We start from the raw sequence: 19,620 nt of genomic DNA on the forward strand, positions 1-19,620 counted from the left end.
TGTCCTGGAGGTCTTTTGCCCCGTTTTCGAGTAGTCGCTGCCGGATGTAGGTCAAGCGGATGCCGGACACAAAAGCATCTCTGATGTGCAGATTCATATGGATTTCCTCCGTCACATCCGGATGATTACAGTTCCTGGTGAGTGCGGTGAGTTTTTCTACAAATTTGTCTAGCGTTACCCCCGAGCGCTGCCGGCAGGTAGAGAGCAGATGCTGGGCATGTACCTCGTTGATGGTTTTGACAAACCGTTTGCGTAGTATCTTGACCGCCTTGTCGTAGGTAGCCGCCTTTTTGAGCGTGGCGGAGATTCTGTGACTCACCCGGGCGTGGAGTAGGCACAGCTTGCGTGGCCCCAGGATGGGAGTCTATGAGGAGTCCAGGTAGGCCTCGAAGCATCGGAGTCAGTCTTCAAAAATTTCCTTTGCCTCCAGTGTCCGTGCTTCCAGATTGAACTTCTCTGGTTTTAGGCCTGCGTCCATCCTGATGTAGTTTAGCTTATTAAATTGTTGTACCCTCAATAACGATGCTAGAGAGTAAAACGATAAAGAAGGCTTTAATAACCTAAGAACTAGCCTGGTGCCGAGACGGGTGCTTACTGGGTGCCACCTGCAAGGCGGCCCCTTATCTATGACTCCCAGGTGGGCGGAGCCAGAGGCGGAGTCCCCCAGGGTTCCAAGCCCGGTCTTAAAGGGGACATCACCTTACATGATGATAAGGGTTCAGTAATACAATAACCGTTCATCACAATTTCCTTTTCTTTTCATGTACTTAATGAAAAATACTTTTCACTGTATCTTGGTACACGTGACAATAAACAAAATCCAAATCCAACATTATATAGTACACTTAACATGATAAATTATGCTGAGAGCCAACACAGGACTAAATGTGACAGAGAGCCATAAGGAGATATTAGGGCAGATGTCCAAAATCTTGATCAAAGAGATAGGTTTGTTTTAAGGAGGAATTTGAGAGTTTGGGAACCGGGAAAACTCGAGGACAAACCACTTTAGGCCAGGGTTTAGGGCCAAGGTAGCTCATAGCACGGGATCTAATGAAATGTACGACGGAGAAAGGAATAGAAGGAAATGCTGATACGGTAATGTGAAGAGGGGTGGCAGGAGGCTTGTGTGACACATTAACACCTGCACAGACATGTTGGCCAAATGGTCTGTTTCTGTAATGTACATTCTATGTGTGAGTGTAGGGGAGTGCAGGAGGAGATTATTTAGCGTCTCAAGGCTGTTCTGCTTTTGAGTCACAAAACGTGCCTGCCTGGAGGGACGGATTGGGCTATTTGTTACCCTGCAGGATGTCTGAGAAAGGTTTGTGGATTGGACCAGGTAGCTGAGTGATAGTGCATGATGTGTGAACGTATAAATGGCACAAAAGGTTTCTGTTGCCAAAAATTCTTATGTTAGAACTGAATGCTCAGGTTTTGCAAGCTTTAGCTAAAAACACACAAGGTTGAAATTCCAATAATCAGCACCTGCTCCTTGATGGCACTTGTTGTTAAACCAGATTCCTCAGTCTGTGAGACATATTTGGATGTTACCAGGGTAATACCACACTGATCAACATCGTTGTTTCCTTATTGAGCTCTTAAGGGAATAATCTCCCTGGAGGTCATAGCTTTCAACTGTACATTGTAACTACTTTTAATTGCAACCCTTGGGTGTTAGTGTGCAGATGGAAGCCAAACTTTTAAAAGTGTTTTTTGTATTTTGCTGGGTTATTGTGTGCAGGTCACCTAGTACTGGGTTGCTGTAGTGAGCATTGGTGAGTTCTCCTGACGGCTGACTGGGTGGTTAAAGGGTCTCCGATGTTTGGATTGGTTGAAGGGCATTCTGCTGATTTTAAACAAAGCAACTCTTCCCAAATTGAAATTCTGCTGCGAATTATATAGACTTGCCTCAAGGGATTACACAAACATCTAGAACGTTCCTCAACTTAATATATTTCGCAAACAAAAGCACTTTGTCTCAGATGTCACCCTGCTATCATTGTGTTGATTAACAAGTGTAAGTGATGGTGGTTGAAAATTTGAAGGAGTGGAGGATGCAGTGCAACAAATAATCTCCTATTGTAATGCAAAGTAATGGTGCAAACAGGACCTGCTGGTGAGTGTGGCTGATTTTAAAGACATTTCAGGCGCCTTGATGTGGAAGGTGAGATTGTGAAAACAGATGAGACGGAGAGACTTGGAGAAGGGGAGGGAGTCATTATGGGAAGCGGGTGAGGAGAAATGTAGATGTGTGTGTTGGTGGAAGGCTGCTCACACCCCTGCCCCTCCCTCCACCCCACCTAAGCTAAAGAATTCCATGTACGGAAAGAACCAGCGATATATTAGGTTATGGTACAGGAGGGGTGGGAATTGACCGCGTTGTTAATGAGATTCTCGAGAAGAGGGCACAAGCAGGAATTGACACAAAGGGCGGGATTTTCTATGTGTTTTGCAGCGGTGGAGGTGGCTGGCCTTTGACCGGCGGCAGAATCTCCTGGTCCCACTGTTATCAACATCCCGCTGAATGCACCCCTCACTGCTGAGAAACCGGCGGAAGATCCCGCTGATGGGAATGGCCGGAAAGTTCTGGCCACAGTTACTAATGGAACGAGCATTGTTAATAATATTGAAGATTAATGAGCCTATCACCCTATCACGTACAACATTGTTCACATTTTAAACCAAAAGCAAAATAGTAAATGTGCTGGAAATTAGAAATAAACGAGAATGCGGGAAACGTTGAGCAGGTCAGGCAGCATCTGTGGAGAGAGGATGCAGATTAATGGTTTAGCTCGATGATCTTTCATCAGAACTGTGCAATGTCACATTCTAACATAATGCACGGAAAATGCAAATAATATCCATTAAATAATCGAACCAAGGATCCAGGAAGTGTATTTTAATCAGTTTAAAGGGGAGTTGAGAAAGATTTAAGTATTAGTGCTGACCATTTAATGTAACTTAATTTATGCAGTTTACTAAAAAGTGGACTCTGAACTCGAGTTACTTTGGCCATACATGGCAAATATTTGTGTATATACATGTGAAAAGTATGATTTTAAAACTTTGTAATTTACTGAGCTTTTTATTTACAGCAGCTTACAAAATGGCTGCTGTTCGGAGAGCACACACATTTATACTCCACCTCCTGGGCGGAGCCAGCTGGCAGGGATCTATCCCCATACCTGTAGTACATGGGCCTTACCGTCATACTCATATATACAATATAATACAACAGTGGTGACTACCACACTCTCACTCTCTCTCTTGCTGTCTGGCTCTCACTCTCTCACTTGCTGTCTGGCTCTCACTCTCTCACTTGCTGTCTGGCTCTCTCTCTCTCTTGCTGTCTGGCTCCCTCTCTCTTGCTGTCTGGCTTGCTCTCTCTTGCTGTCTAGCTCTCACCCTCTCTCTTGCTGTCTGGCTCTCACTCTCTCTCTTGCTGTCTGGCTCTCACTCTCTCACTTGCTGTCTGGCTCCCTCTCTCTTGCTGTCTGGCTCGCTCTCTCTTGCTGTCTAGCTCTCACTCTCTCTCTTGCTTTCTAGCTCTCACTCTCTCTCTTGCTATCTAGCTGCTCTCACTCTCTCTCTTGCTTTCTAGCTCTCACTCTCTCACTTGCTGTCTGGCTTTCTCCCTCCCTCTTGCTGTCTGGCTCTCTCTCTCTTGCTGACTAGCTCTCACTCTCTCTCTTGCTGCCTAGCTGCTCTCACTCTCTCTTGCTTTCTAGCTCCCACTCTCTCTCTTGTTGTCTAGCTCTCACTCTCTCTCTTGCTGTCTAGCTCTCACTCTCTCTCGTCTGGCTCTCACTCTCTCTCTTGCTGTCTAGCTCTCACTCTCTCTCTTGCTGTCTGGCTCTCACTCTCTCACTTGCTGTCTAGCTCTCACTCTCTCGCTTGCTGCCTGGCTCTTACTCTCTTGCTTTCTAGCTCTCACTCTCTTGTTGTCTGGCTCTCTCTCCCTCTCTTGCTGTCTGGCTCTCTCTCTCTTGTTGTCTGGCTCTCACTCTCTCTTGCTGTCTGGCTCTCACTCTCTCACTTGCTGTCTGGCTCTCACTCTCTCGTTGTCTGGCTCTCTCTCTCTCTCTTGCTGTCTAGCTCTCACTTGCTGTCTAGCTCTCACTCTCACTTGCTGCCTGGCTCTTACTCTCTTGCTTTCTAGCTCTCACTCTCTTGTTGTCTGGCTCTCTCTCCCTCTCTTGCTGTCTGGCTCTCTCTCTCTTGCTGTCTGGCTCTCACTCTCTCTTGCTGCCTGGCTCTCACTCTCTCTTGCTGTCTGGCTCTCACTCTCTCTCTTGCTGTCTGGCTCTCACTCTCTCACTTGCTGTCTGGCTCCCTCTCTCTTGCTGTCTGGCTCTCTCTCTCTTGCTGTCTAGCTCTCACTCTCTCTCTTGCTTTCTAGCTCTCACTCTCTCTCTTGCTGTCTAGCTGCTCTCACTCTCTCTCTTGCTTTCTAGCTCTCACTCTCTCACTTGTTGTCTAGCTCTCATTCTCTCTCTTGCTGTCTAGCTCTCACTCTCTCTCGTCTGGCTCTCACTCTCTCTCTTGCTGTCTAGCTCTCACTCTCTCTCTTGCTGTCTGGCTCTCACTCTCTCACTTGCTGTCTAGCTCTCACTCTCTCGCTTGCTGCCTGGCTCTTACTCTCTTGCTTTCTAGCTCTCACTCTCTTGTTGTCTGGCTCTCTCTCCCTCTCTTGCTGTCTGGCTCTCTCTCTCTTGTTGTCTGGCTCTCACTCTCTCTTGCTGTCTGGCTCTCACTCTCTCACTTGCTGTCTGGCTCTCACTCTCTCTTGTTGTCTGGCTCTCTCTCTCTCTCTTGCTGTCTAGCTCTCACTTGCTGTCTAGCTCTCACTCTCGCTTGCTGCCTGGCTCTTACTCTCTTGCTTTCTAGCTCTCACTCTCTTGTTGTCTGGCTCTCTCTCCCTCTCTTGCTGTCTGGCTCTCTCTCTCTTGCTGTCTGGCTCTCACTCTCTCTTGCTGCCTGGCTCTCACTCTCTCTTGCTGTCTGGCTCTCACTCTCTCACTTACTGTCTGGCTCTCACTCCCTCACTTGCTGTCTGGCTCTCACTCTCTCACTTGCTGTCTGGCTCTCACTCCCTCACTTGCTGTCTGGCTCTCACTCTCTCTTGTTGTCTGGCTCTCACTCTCGCTTGCTGTCTGGCTCTCACTCTCTCACTTGCTGTCTAGCTCTCTCACTTGCAGTCTAGCTCTCACTCTCACTTGCTGTCTGGCTCTCACTCTCTCTCTTGCTGTCTGGCTCTCACTCTCACTTGCTGTCTAGCTCTCACTCTCACTTGCTGTCTGGCTGGCTCTCAGTCTCACTTGCTGTCTAGCTCTCACTCTCTCACTTGCTGTCTGGCTCTCATTCTCTCGTTTGCTGTCTGGCTCTCACTCTCTCACTTGCTGTCTAGCTCTCACTCTCACTTGCTGTCTGGCTGGCTCTCACTCTCACTTGCTGTCTAGCTCTCACTCTCTCACTTGCTGTCTGGCTCTCATTCTCTCGTTTGCTGTCTGGCTCTCACTCTCTCACTTGCTGTCTGGCTCTTACTCTCTCTCTCTTGCTTCCTAGCTCTCACTCTCTTGTTGTCTGACTCTCTCTTGCTGTCTGGCTCTCTCTCTCTTGCTATCTAGCTTTCACTCTCTCTTGCTGTCTGGCTCTCACTCTCTCTCTTGCTGTCTGGCTCTCACTCTCTCACTTGCTGTCTGGCTCTCACTCTCTCACTTGCTGTCTGGCTCTTACTCTCTCACTTGCTGTCTGGCTCTTACTCTCTCACTTGCTGTCTGGCTCTTACTCTCTCACTTGCTGCCTGGCTCTTAATCTCTCACTTGCTGTCTGGCTCTCACTCTCTTTCTTGCTATCTGGCTCTCTCTCTCTCTTGCTGTCTAGCTCTCACTCGCTCGTGCTGTCTCGCTCTCACTCTCTCTCTTGCTGTCTAGCTCTCTCTCTCTTGCTGTCTAGCTCTCTCTCTCTTGCTGTCTAGCTCTCTCTCTCTTGCTGTCTAGCTCTCTCTCTCTCTTGCTGTCTGGCTCTCACTCTCTCTCTTGTTGTCTGGGTCTCTCTCTCTTGCTGTCTTGCTCTCACTCTCTCTCTCTTGCTGTCTGGCTCTCACTCTCTCTCGTTGTCTAGCTCTCACTCTCTTGCTGTCTAGCTCTCACTCTCTCTCTCTTGCTGTCTGGCTCTCACTCTCTCGTTGTCTGGCTCTCACTCTCTCGCTTGCTGTCTGGCTCTCTCTTGCTGTCTGGCTCTCTCTCTCTTGCTGTCTGGCTCTCTCTCTTGCTGTCTGGCTCTCACTCTCTTGTCTAGCTCTCACTCTCTCTTGCTGTCTAGCTCTCACTCATGCTCTTGCTGTCTAGCTCTCACTCTCTCTCTTGTTGTCTAGCTCTCACTCTCTCTCTTGTTGTCTAGCTCCCACTCTCTCTCTCTTGCCGTCTGGTTCTCTCTCTGGTCTGCTTCTCTCTTTCACTAATTCACCCTCTCCCTGTCTCACTAGCATTCTCTTTCTGTTCACTGCCACAAGAGCATTGTTACGGTAACATCAGAAATTATTCAAGCAAAAAATGTTTGGAAGAGCTAAGATTTATATTTGTTACTAAAAATTAAGTGTGCCCAATTCTTTTTTTTCTAATTAAGGGGCAATTTAGCATGGCCAATTCACCTACCCTGCACATCTTTGGGTTGTGTCGGGTGAGACCCACGCAGCCAATGGGAGAATGTGCAAACGCCACACAGACTGTGACCCGGGGCCGGGATCGAACACGGTCCTCTGCGTCGTGAGGCAGCAGTGCTAACCACTGCGCCACCGTGCTACCTACCCTATTGCATTTATACAGCATCAGATCAAACACTTTAGAGCAATTAGAGCACAGGATAAATACAGAGTAAAATTCCTTGCACACAGTCTCATCAAACACTGCCAAGGCTGGTATAGCTGGCAAAACCTCTTTTGCGTTGTCCAAATAAACACCCTCAGATCAAGTACAGCATGGGTTAGATACAATTTGATATGTGACTTTGGAGTTGAGGCACGGGTCGGAATGGGGGTGCTGGGGGTGTATGGCCAGGTGACCAAGGAATTGGGATCACTCCTAACTCAAGTTGCTGTAACCAACAACAAAAGGCCTGTAACTAGCAATGATTTCTCTCAGTGTATGTACCTTAAATAGTCTCACTGGACGCACAGGCCTGGAAGGACAAAATTGTTAATTTACTTCATGTGGGTGAGGGAGGGATTTTTATCGCTCTCATAATTTAGCCACATCACTGAAGACTTGTAGTTATGGCCACTTACTTACCTGGGGTTTGTAGCTACTGTGCTTCTGTTCACAATCATCAACGCTGTAGCTATAAAGATGCATTTTAATTTTAATAAATGCCTACTTAAAGAACTGACTACCCTTCAAAAGGGTATTTTGGGAGGTCCGGAGGTGAAAGGTGCTATATAAATGCAAGGCTTTCTTTCTCTTTCTCAGAGGGGCACTGTTGGGCTGATGGGGGAACCGGAACATCTCATTCAAACTGACACAGGAATTCCATTCACTGCAGTCTGTGACAACGTTTTGAAAGCTGCGTAGTAGAACTTGCTGCATCAATTGTACTCCCCCTCCCCCAGTTAGGAACCGTGGACTGTCCGTGTCATATTTTGGGCTTCTCTTGAGTTCAGGATGACCAGGCTTCGGCAGTTTGGTCTGCTCCTTTGGAAGAACTATCTGTTGCAGGTAAGTGGAACATTACAACTGATGGCATAGAGGAGAATCTGTGTGAAGTGTCTGAATGTCTACAGCAGTGCTGTCTACCATCCTGTTGTGTGTTTGTGAAGTTCATCTCCAGATAATTCAATTGTCCAGCACCTGCCGGAATGTGCATTTGAACTTCCTTTCTGAGAGCTATACCCTCAAGCCCTGCTTCTGTTCACCTCTGTATGCAGACTCACTTGAATCCAGCTGAGTTTAGGCTGCCACAGTGACTGATGTGGTCCAGCCTCGGGCCCAGTGCTATGAGTCAGACAAACTGATTTGTCCTTTATCCTGTGCACCCCTGGAACATGTTTGATTCAAGCTCCCATAGACCTGACATTGCATCCTGGCCTGGTGGGAATCTTGAACTTGTGATGTACCTCATATGGTGCTTAGTGTTAAATGTACATGTCTCTGATTTTACTTATCAATCTTACTTTTGTTTCAATGCAGAAACGCCAGGTGTTGGTAACCATCGTTGAAATAAGCCTGCCGCTTATATTTGCCGCAATTCTTATAACTCTAAGATACCGAGTTAGTTCTATGCCGTATCCAAATGCAACCACATATCCCTCCTTTTTTATTTATGATATTCCATATTTCCCCCAACACCCTACAGTTAAATGGAGTATGGTTTACATTCCCTCCAACGTGACGGCAGTGGAGAGAATTGCAAAGCTGGTGAAGAACAGTCTGCGGAGGGTAGTTAAACGTAAGTTTTCAGTGTTTTAGGTCACTGTATTTTTAATGGGAGCAATCTTTTATTCCTAAGTCTGGTGATGCAATTCAGTTTTTATTCTCATGGATGAAATAGTTGAGAAGTAAGTTTTAGGTATCCATCTAACAGCTTTCAGGAGGGTTTTTTTGTGCTGACATCGACATTTATGAATTGTTTATTACAACTTGCTATTGTGGGTTTTGAATTCATTTAAAAAAAAAAAATGTTTTTACTGTTTTTTGCATTTAACATCTACCAACATTACGAAATAAAGATTTAAATATAAAGGAAAAGAGAACAAAAGATCCAAAGAAACCACAGTGTTATACATGGGGGGTGCAATATAACCAAATCGGAACTATGTTCCATAGCAAGCATGTTTAGCGGAGTGGGTTAGCCCTGCTGCCTCACGGTGCCGAGGTCCCAGGTTCGATCCCGGCTCTGGGTGACTGTCCGTGTGAAGTTTGCACATTCTCCCCGTGTTTGCGTGGGTTTCGCCCCCACAACCCAAAAGATGTGCAGGCTAGGTGGATTGGCCACGCTAAATTGTTCCTTAATTGGAAAAAATTAATTGGGTATTCTAAATTTATTTTAAAAAAGAAAAAAAAAAGCATGTTTAGCAGCATCGAGAAACACAACCCTATCTAATGTAACTTTGGTTAGATACGGGGCCTCAGCGGGAATCGCGCGGCCGAGGCAGCACTTAGTCCTGTTTTCTGCACTGAGGAACCCCGCTCGCCGAAATTCCTCAGTGCAGGGAGAGATTGGGACGTCATTTTTAGACGGCGTCCTGATCGCTTGACCCCCGGACATGAACCCTGAACCCCCCAAAGCCTCAGCCTCCCCTAGCCCGATTGCCACCGCGCAAAAATTGGCAGCTTGGCACCTTGGTATTGGCACCCTGGCAGTGCCCTTGCCATCAGGCAATGCCAGACTGGCACCAATAGTGTCAAGCTGGCACCAACAATATTGGAAAAGGTCAGCCAGTTGTGCAGCGTCTGTGGCACAAGGAACTAAGGGTTAATGTGCCAATACTTAAAATCAAAATAGATTTGACCTGAAAGGCTAAATCTATTTTTCTCTTGACCAATGCTGTAGCCATCTGGGATGGCCACTTACAATAATAAACATGGGCGGTCGCAAAGCATAACGGGAAAAATGGACAATGTAAGGTTCAGGTAGGCTCAGAGCCTGAATGTATATTTGTGAGCGAAGAATCCAGACAGTATCGAAACCCCCAACCGATTAGCATTTTGGTGGCCCATCTCCGTAAGACAAAAGACTGATACTTGAGCAACAGATACAATCCCAGACATTTCGGCGCCACTTCCTGTACTCCGGAAGCATCAACAACAGGGTCAATGACCGCTTAGGACACGCCCAGCCATCAAGGCACCCGCCCTTTTATTAGCTGAAATCAAATCCAGTGATCAAGAATTACCCAATTAATGGGGCCCAAACTGAAGGACCGTCCAAAAGAGCGCAAAACTCCCCAAGGATAAAGAGAGAGACCGCCATGCGTTCAATCTCTCTTGGACCTGCCGCTCCGGCAACGTCCACCTCCAATTGCTGCACCAACAGAAGCAAGTTCAAGTTCAATGCCCGTTACCAGAAGGATGAGCCCAGCTGAGCAGCAGTTACTTCTCCAGACCCAGTAGATCCAGATTCAAACAAAGGCCACTGTTCCTCTGACCTAAGCCGGGTGCTTGAAGTTAAGTACAGGTTGTCATAGTTGATAGCTGTAGTTTAACTAGTAGTGTTTATGTTGCATGATAATTGTGTGTGTAAATAAAGTACCCTTGATCTTGAACTAACTAACTGGTGTTTGGCTCTTTGATCGATACCCGGTTGAACCTTGTGGTGGTTTCGTTTGATACCTGGCGACTCTGAGCAATATAATATCGGTATCCAAAGAAAGAAGGGCAACCTTATTGATTGCCATATTTATAGCAAGAAAAAAGGCAACAGTTATTGGCGACTCTGGTGGGATTCGACCCAGAAGTGACTGTGTCACTCCGAACGAACTCACAAAACGGTTGAATTAGAAATCCAAATTGGGAAAGTAAAAGAAACCAGAAGCATAAGACCAGTATCGATCAAACCTCCAAGATTCGGAAGTGTGTAATTTGCATGCGTACTAACAAGGGATATAAGGTAACCTCGATAGATTTTGTTGCGTGAAACTTTCAGGAGTTGTGTAAACCAGAAAATAGCTTGAGCCGTACCTGTGTTTGCACCACCGCTTCATTCCCCATTGTCCCAAATTCCCGGTAGAAACAGAGATAATCGTAGAGATGGCAATGAAGGCAATGGAACGCCTTATGCATCCACAAGAACCCGAGGTCGCAGCGACCAACAGAGCAGAACAGTGTCCCATATAGGAAGAAGAGATTAGAAAGTACCTAAAGGGGAAAGGATGGTCCGAGTTTTGTGCGAATGAGGAAACTGGTCCTGGTAGCATAGGACAAACTTGGTGGGACAACCTGACCGAGATCCATAAGAAGAATTTGAGTAGAGTTCGTAAGCCGATGGCAATCGTGTCCTGCTTGGCACAATTGCGAGGCACAGAGGAGGTCGTGAGGACACTCCATAGACAGCTTGAGGAGAAAGAGAGGAGTAGAGAGGGAAATGTTAGCGAGTGTGAGAGTAAATGAGCAACACCGAGAGCAGCTAGCGGCGAAGGACAAGGAGATGGCTGATGTCAAACGGGTACACCAATATTGTCTCGCTCACCTAAGTAGCTTTCAGATTCAATACGATAAGGCCGACCAGGACATGCAACGTGCAGTTTTGATAAGAGCGGAAACAAAAAACCAAGCAGAACAGTTGAGAAAACAATTTGAGGATTTAAAGGCAGCCCTACGAGCACTCCACAATTCCACCACGGAATAGAGGCAGAGTTCGGTGGACCATGCCAAGTGCAGGCAGCAAATTGCAAGATTGCAATCACTGCTGTCAGTTCAGAATGGGTTCAGAGATACCTTTGGCCCGCAGTTAGATCAGGAAGATGGCCCCGATTGGCAGGAACTTAATGAAACGGCCCATCGATATGTGAACGAGACAGAAAGTCAGAATAGAGCCCCCAGGCCCCGAAAAGGAAAGCACCCGCACCACCGACTGCACAGGCAGCACCCAACCCAATGAATCGCATCACCACGCAGCGTAGAGTAACAACAGAAGACCAACCCAATTTTGTGTACACCACCCCATTGACCATCACCCAGTTAAGAGCTGCCCGCAATAAAATTGAAACTTTTCACCCCATGTCAGACCTCATCACTTTTTCGAACGAGTTAGGCAACAGACTGTCATGTACGGTCTGGACGAGCAGAAGAAGTAAAATTCATTGTAATGAGCCTTGACTCGTCTTGTTAGTTCAGCCCTTCCTGATCCACATAATTTGGGAGGAGGTAGCCTCCAAGATATGAAAAAAGCCATCTTAGACGCCATTGGCTACAATCGAGGAAATCCAGTAGAAGGACTCAACCGGTGTCGACAAAAAAAAGGAGAGCATCCAACAGTATTTGCTGGACGCTTCTGGATCCACTTCACCGCAGTATTCGGTGATTTAACACGCGCCCATTTATCTGTAGACAATACGGCCAAATGGACCTGTATTTTAGTCTCCCATGCCACGGAGGCAGGACAAAAGGCATGTGCAAATTACGACTCCTCAGACCCGGCACATAATGAAGTGGGGGTACTGAAGCGACTATCCAGAGCTTGGGAACCGTCCCTACAGAAAAAGACAGAGCAGGAGAGAGTAGACGCCAACAAGAATCCAGTAAGGGCACACCAAGACCCCGCATGGGTAAATGAAGGCAGAAACACCGTGCAGCACCCTAAAGTGCAGGAATGCTACAATTGCGGACATGGGGGAACATTACGCCTGAGAATGCAATGGTTCTCCGAAACAGCAACGGAATCAGCCCACAAATGCCCTCCCTCGAAACAATGCCAGACCTATCCACAGCGTTAGCGCCGGAGCAGATAATTTGGCCTAAATGGCACCGATTGATGGTGTACGGACTCCCCAACGTGGGTCTGCGACACACTTTGGGATAAGTCCGGAAGACCGGTAGTTGCAGGCACAGTCCGGGGACACCCAGTAGAGTTCCTTTGGGACACAGGAGGGTCCCGAACCACATTAAACTCCTCAACGATGTACCAGCGAGATCTGTGGTCCACTACAGACACAATCACTCTTAGTGGCTTTACAGGGCACCTCCAGCAGGGACACATTACAGCCCCTGTGGATATCCAGATCGGTAAGACTAAAGCTAAGCACTCAGTCGTTTTGGTACATTTACCCCAGACAGCAGAGCACATCTTGGGAATAGATTTTATGAGCTCTCACAACCTGTCTTTCGACCCAGTAAATAAATGTGTGTGGAAAATGGCCAGAGCAGCACGAGCCCCCGCCACTCTCACAGTAGGAGACTACGCACACAGGATTAGCTCAGTGGGAGAGTACTGGTTTGATCCACAAACCATTACCACGGACAAAACAGTTAGAGAAGTCTTGAAGAAACATAAAGCATTGTTTGCCCAGCACAAGCACGATTGCGGTAAAATTCCAGGAATAGTCAACATTACAGGTCCCGATCCTAAGCCCCAGAAACAATACGGTTTTCCACAGCAAGCCGAGGGAGAGAGAGCCAAAGTAATCCAGAGTTTATTGGACCAAGGAGTAATTGGGCCCGTAGCCTCAACGAACAATGCCCCGATTTGGCCCGTAAGAAAACCAGATAGTTCATGGCGACTGACCATCGATTATAGGAAATTAAACAAAGTAACTCCGTTAGCAGCCCACACCGTTGCCACGAGTCCCGAGACCATGTTAAAACAGGGACTTCAGTCAAACTTTTTCACGGTTTTGGACATTAGCAATGGCTTTTGGTCCATTCTATTGGACAAAACGTGCCAGTACAAATTTGAGTTCACTTTCCAAGGACATCAGTACACGTGGACGTGCCTTCCACAACTCCTCTCCATTTTTCACAGACAATTGGCGAATGGATTAGCAAAATTTTCCCGACCTGAATGCCTCGTTCAGTATGTGGACGACTTGCTCCTACAGACTGACACCAAGGAAGAGCACATTTTGCTTCTTTCGGAACTATTAGGACTCCTAACAGATATTGGATGCAAAATCAACCCCAAAAAAGCCCAAATTCTCCAGGGAAAGGTCACTTATTTAGGTACTGTCATCACGCATGGTAAGTGTGAGATAGAACAGAAACGGATAGATTCAATTGTAAAATTGCCCTTGCCCCAAAATGTAACAGCACTCCGCTCATTTTTAGGACTGGTCGGTTACTGCAGGAACCACATAGACGGTTTCGCCACAAAAGCAGCCCCACTTTCCGAGCTCCTTAAGAAACAGGCCCCATGGAAATGTCTTCCACAGCACGCGGATGCCGTAGATGCATTGAAACGCGTCCTAAGCACAGCTCCCGCATTGCAGGCCCCAGACCCACACTCCCCATACGCGATAGAGGTAGCGACCACCGACCGAACCCTTTCGGCCGTACTCCTAAAGGAAAGGCACGATCGTTTAGGACCCGTAGCCTATGCTTCACGAGTTTTAGATCCCGCAGAGCAGGGATTTTCAGCCTGCGAAAGGCACTTGCTCGCAGTTTTTTGGGCTGTACAATACTTCTCATACATAACAGGACTCAACCCCGTAACCATTTTGACCGAGCACACCCCGACACAGCTACTATTAGATGGTAGACTAAAAGACGGCACAGTAAGCCAAATTCAAGCAGCGCGCTGGACCCTACTCCTACAAGGACGCAACATTACGGTAAAGAGGACAAAGACGCACACGGTTCTGGCCGACAATTTACACTATGCAGGAACCCCACATGAGTGCGAGATCATTGCAACCAAGCGCACCACAAGCCCCTTTGTTCCCAAATCGGTGCTGAAAAAGACAGGCATCCGACCACAGACGATCCAGCCCACCGACAAAGCTCTAAAAATTTATGTAGATGGTTCCTCCACAGTTCTAGATGGAAAAAGGATTACAGGATGTGGAATTTATGTAGAGGACGCGCAGGGACGCGCTTTAGAGGAAATCTCATTTAAATTGCCTGGACATTTAGGCTCGCAGGCAGCTGTGTTAGCAGCCATTGCTTACATTGTGCAGCAACCAGATTAATTCCCGGCCCCAGCAGGCATATATTCGGACAGTTTGTATGTCTGCAACAGCTTGACAGAATTCCTGTCCCTGTGGGAATCTAGAGGATTTATATCCGCCGACGGAAAACCCCTACCCTCAGTGCCATTACTAAGACACATTCTCCAGACAGCGAAAGGTAGAAAATACGGAATCATAAAAGTTAGAAGCCACCATCGTTCCTCCCCACCTGGTAACGTGAAAACAGACGCCCTAGCGAAAGCAGGCTCATGACATGGCCACTTTTGTCAACCCCCCCCCCCCCGAGAGTGCCCCAGTACACGCGGTTCAGGTCTCACAGACCAATATTCAAGATTTGGCCCAGGCACAAAAAGAAGATGATACCCTAAAGGAAATTTTAAAAGGAGACTTCCCAGCTCCCTATGATAAGTTTAAAGGATGGTATTTATGTGGTCCCCACCCAGGACAGGAACCAGATTATTTGCCAATTCCACAACGGACACTGACACCAAGTGATAGAATCCACCCTTGCGCACCTCAGACCTCTCTGCTCGTGGTCCGATTTAAAACCGACGTAACCCATTATATTGAGAATTGTTTGATTTGCGCCCAGAACAACCCGGACAGATATGCAAAGAAAGGTCAGCTAAGACACACCCGCCCTGTTAATGGCCCATGGACGAACTTGCAGTTAGACTATATTAGTCCCCGCCCCCCCCCCCCTGCAGAAATGTTGGTCATCATCGACACATTCACAAAATGGGTAGAAGCATTGCCTTCAAAAATAAACACGGCCAAAGCCACGGCAAAAACTCTAATCAAGCAGATTTTTACTAGATGGGGACTCCCCCGTAGTATTGAGTCGGACCAGGGTTTGCACTTCACAGGCAGAGTTATGAAAAATGTCCTTACGATTTTCGGAATAAAACAGAAGTTTCACATTGCCTATCACCCCGCAGTCCAGCGGCATTGTGGAACGCATGAATCGGACCCCAAAGGCAACACTTAGGAAGATGGTACAGCAGCATAATATGACATGGGATACAGTGCTCTCATTTGCACTGATGCTTATTAGAAACACGGTGTCGAGTTTGACAGGATACACCCCCCATACCCTCATGACCGGACGACCCATGAAGGGTACCGAGAACTTATTTGGACTTGATTTTGCCAGCCCCGCAGTCACCGCCCTTACCCACGAAAAAGCGGTCCAAAACATAATGGAGAATATTAAAGCAGCACAGCTCGCTGCAGCTGTTCGACTAGGCGCTATGAAAAAGCAGAGAAAGGCTTGCTTTGACAAGACAGTACAGTCGGACAGCAAGTCATGATCTCCCTGTACAATCCGAGTTCATTCCTCTCCCCCAAATTTGCAGGACCCTACTGAATTTCCGATAAAGTAAGCCCCTCAGTTTATAAGATCACATATCCAAATGGAAAATCAGGATGGTTCCATATAAACCAGCTTAAGGTTTATGGAACGCAGAGCAGCCACTCATACCACCTCTCACTGGCAATGGCAGACAACACAGACCCACCCACTGACAACCCAATCCAGCCCTTCCCCAGCCAGGACAGCACATCCACAGACACGACCTTGACTCCGCCCCCAGAGACGAATTTCAAACTAACACTGGATTTAGCCGCTAGCGATAGCGATAGATTCAGCGAAAGCACAACGAACGCCCTTGATACTCACGACCAATGGAAAAACAGACCAGGCCCCAGTCACTACAGCTCCAGTGACACCGACCACGATATGTTCGGCCCCTCAGACACAATTTATTTGCCGTTAACCAGAACCTGACCCACCACCCGACAATAGCGACACCCCTCTTGCCCCTACCGCCCTACAGGATAAGAAACAATGGCACCGCGACCATTCTTATCGACTGATAAAAAACAACGAGATGGATCCCACATCGGCCCACGCTGCATTGGCAGTGAAACTCCAGGCACTAGTTTGGCAACCGGGAGATGGGGATGACCCCGAGTCTGATTCCCACCATGCTAACTCCTTTTGAGACCCTTTCGGAATGTAACCCTGAGGTATCCAGATGATGAGAGAAAGGAACCGATTGAGATTTACGGTGTCCTACTCTCTGATGGAACCTGCCCGCTTTCTACTTTGTTTTTAATGTTGAATGTTTCTCTCTTGAATGACTTTGTGTGTCGATATCATGAAAATTTCTTGATACAGTTATGACTACTCCTTTGATGCCACATGGTAGTTAAAGGGACAAGTTTGTTGAAAGTCCATAAATATTCAAATTCTTACCATTCTTGTAAGGTCACTCAGGCAATGGAGTAATGGCACTGATCCCCATCTGCCTGAGGACCCCCTATGTAATTGGTCAGCCAAGCTCGGGTAGTGGAGCAACGGTACTGGTCACCGCCCTACCCGGGGATTCCAACCATTCTTGCCCTGCCGCGGCTCATAAGCACCCCATTCGGAAAATTCTTTTCAAAACCCTTTTGCTGTTCCTTTAAAAATGTGGTTTAAAGAATGCACTTTGCCACAACTTTTGTTTCCTTTCCGGCGACCCTTCGGTTGCTAACCCCCACCTGCTATTTACATGTTAAAACACTTGGTTGAAACGAATTTGCACTGGATGGATAAATTGTCCACCCATTCAGCCCATCAAACTCAGACTGCGAGAGTGCTCGCACTGTGACAGAATTTTTTTTCGGATGTCTTGTCTCCCAAATGGTTGTTTAAAAAAAAAAAAATGAGGGAGTCACATTGTGACGATTCCAAATGGGAAATTGACGTTAAGGAGAAATAGACAGACAAACGAGATATCAAACAACAAGATAATAACAGATATTATGCTTGTACCGCCAGGAAGATACCAATATACCAGAAGACAGAGGAAGATACAGACAAGATGAAGACGGACCTGATGATCTGCATCATGATCGTCATTGGATCAATACAGTTGCGCGCGTTATCCAACCCTATATCCCTCACCACACAAGCCCTAAACATGACCACCCAACACGATACCCCTAGCCCGGACACTACACCACATATGGACACAGCCACTGATACCCCCACATGGTGTGATAATATCTTAAAGTGGTACTCCCTTTTGTACACAGTAGAAGCCCTATTGATTATAGCTATACTTTGCAGTGTCATCCAGACGATCAGACTTCGGAAATGGTGAAGGAGAGCCTCCCGCCCTCCAGTATACACACTCAGAGCCCCCTGTCGTGGACTTCAGCAAACCACACACTCTTTCTGAACCCTTCCTCCCTAATACATTCCACGGTTTTTTTTTTTTAATAAAGTCACTTTCTCTGTAAATTGACATTAGTGTTAAGTAGGAATGTGATGCTGCTATTGTTTATTTTGTACTGTAATATAAGTTCTTTGGTTATTAGTTAGCAGCATGAGTGTAGTTTAGTTAAGGACAGTTAGAGGTTCCCCTTTTTGTGTAAAGAAATTGAAATATATGATTGAATGTTATAGTGCCCTCTTAGAATTTTTAGAGATATGTGTTGTATTAGGGAAAACTTAGGTAAATGTTTCGACTCATAGGACAGAGTAGGATAGAACCTGTTCTTGATTGAGGGTACCCGGCATATCAGAGAACAGGAGAAGATTCAGTAGTGTGATCCTTCACGCTTCGCATTGAGGATCAAGAGGACGGACTGTAGCCATCTGGGATGGCCACTTAAAATAAGAAACATGGACGGTCGCAAAGCATAACGGGAAAAATGGACAATGTAAGGTTCAGGCAGGCTCCGAGCCTGAATGTATATTTGTGAGCGAAGAATCCAGACTGCATCGAAACCCCCAACCGATTAGCATTTTGATGGCCCATCTCCGTAAGACAAAAGACTGATACTTGAGCAACAGATACAATCCCAGACATTTTGCCGCCACTCCCTGTACTCAGAAAGCATCAACAACAGGGTCAATGACCGCTTAGGACACGCCCGGCTATCAAGGCACCCGCCCCTTTATTGGCTCAAATCAAATCCAGTGATCAAGAATTACCCAATTAATGGGGTCCAACTGAAGGACCGTCCAAAAGAGCGCAAAACTCCCCAAGGATAAAGAGAGAGACCGCCATGCATTCAATCTCTCTTGGACCTGGCGCTCCGTCAACGTCCACCTCCAATTGCAGCACCACCAGAAGCAAGTTCAAGTTCAATGCCCGTTACCAGATGGATGAGCCCAGCTGAGCAGCAGTTGCTTCTCCAGGCCCAGTAGATCCAGATTCGAACAAGGGCCACTGTTCCTCTGACCTAAGCCGGGTGCCTGAAGTTAAATACAGGTTGTCATAGTTCATAGGTGTAGTTTAACTAGTAGTGTTTATGTTGCATGATAATTGTGTGTGTAAATAAAGTACCCTTGATCTTGAACTAACTAACTGGTGTTTGGCTCTTTGATCGATACCCGGTTGAACCTTGTGGTGGTTTCGTTTGATACCTGGCGACTCTGAGCAATATAATATCGATATCCAAAGAAAGAAGGGCAATCTTATTGATTGTCATATTTATAGCAAGAAAAAAGGCAACAATGCTGTCAGAACTCCCGAACATTTGCTGCCATTTCTGTTTTTATTTCGGATTTCCAGCATTTGTGGTATTTCGCTCATGGATTACAGAATTTTATTTTCTTTGCAGTTGTAGGTTTCCAAACTGAAGCTCAATTTAATAAGTTCATAAGATCGGAAAACCAATCGACAGGGAATATTCTGGTAGCTCTTGTAATCGACCATGACTTTAAGCACCAAGATGAACGTTTACCACTGCAGGTACATGTTACATTGTAAATTGATGCCATAGTACATGTGTCAGATAGTGAATCCTTAAAATTGTACATATGTGCTACATAGTGACCCCTTTTCATTGTTAACATGTGAGTCTTTACCATTGTACATATTTGGTTTGGTGACAATAATATAAATTCTTTCTTTCCCAGCTAGAGGTGCAATGGTAAGATTTGCCACTATCTCTGTCCATATATATTGGGCGGGATTCTCAGTTCCGGGACGTCCAGAATGTGCTTC

At 46.7% G+C, this 19,620-nt stretch overlaps 1 protein-coding gene across 4 annotated transcripts in view; it reads left to right on the forward strand.

The window, feature by feature from the left end:
* Window positions 1-19,620, forward strand: part of abca3b (ATP-binding cassette, sub-family A (ABC1), member 3b) — a 238,092-nt gene that overhangs the window by 22,062 nt on the left and 196,410 nt on the right. For 3 of the 4 annotated variants that reach the window (XM_072481322.1, XM_072481324.1, XM_072481325.1), the window contains exons 2-4: window positions 7,470-7,715; window positions 8,187-8,445; window positions 19,235-19,365. In XM_072481322.1, the coding sequence (XP_072337423.1) occupies window positions 7,662-7,715; window positions 8,187-8,445; window positions 19,235-19,365 (444 nt within the window). In that variant the 5' untranslated portion in view covers window positions 7,470-7,661. Of the gene's footprint in view, window positions 1-1,764; window positions 2,120-7,469; window positions 7,716-8,186; window positions 8,446-19,234; window positions 19,366-19,620 lie in introns of those variants that run through there. The other variant, XM_072481323.1, reaches the window with a different exon arrangement.

The sequence above is a fragment of the Scyliorhinus torazame genome, chromosome 17 (genome assembly GCF_047496885.1).
Source record: "Scyliorhinus torazame isolate Kashiwa2021f chromosome 17, sScyTor2.1, whole genome shotgun sequence".
Lineage (NCBI taxonomy): Eukaryota > Metazoa > Chordata > Chondrichthyes > Carcharhiniformes > Scyliorhinidae > Scyliorhinus > Scyliorhinus torazame.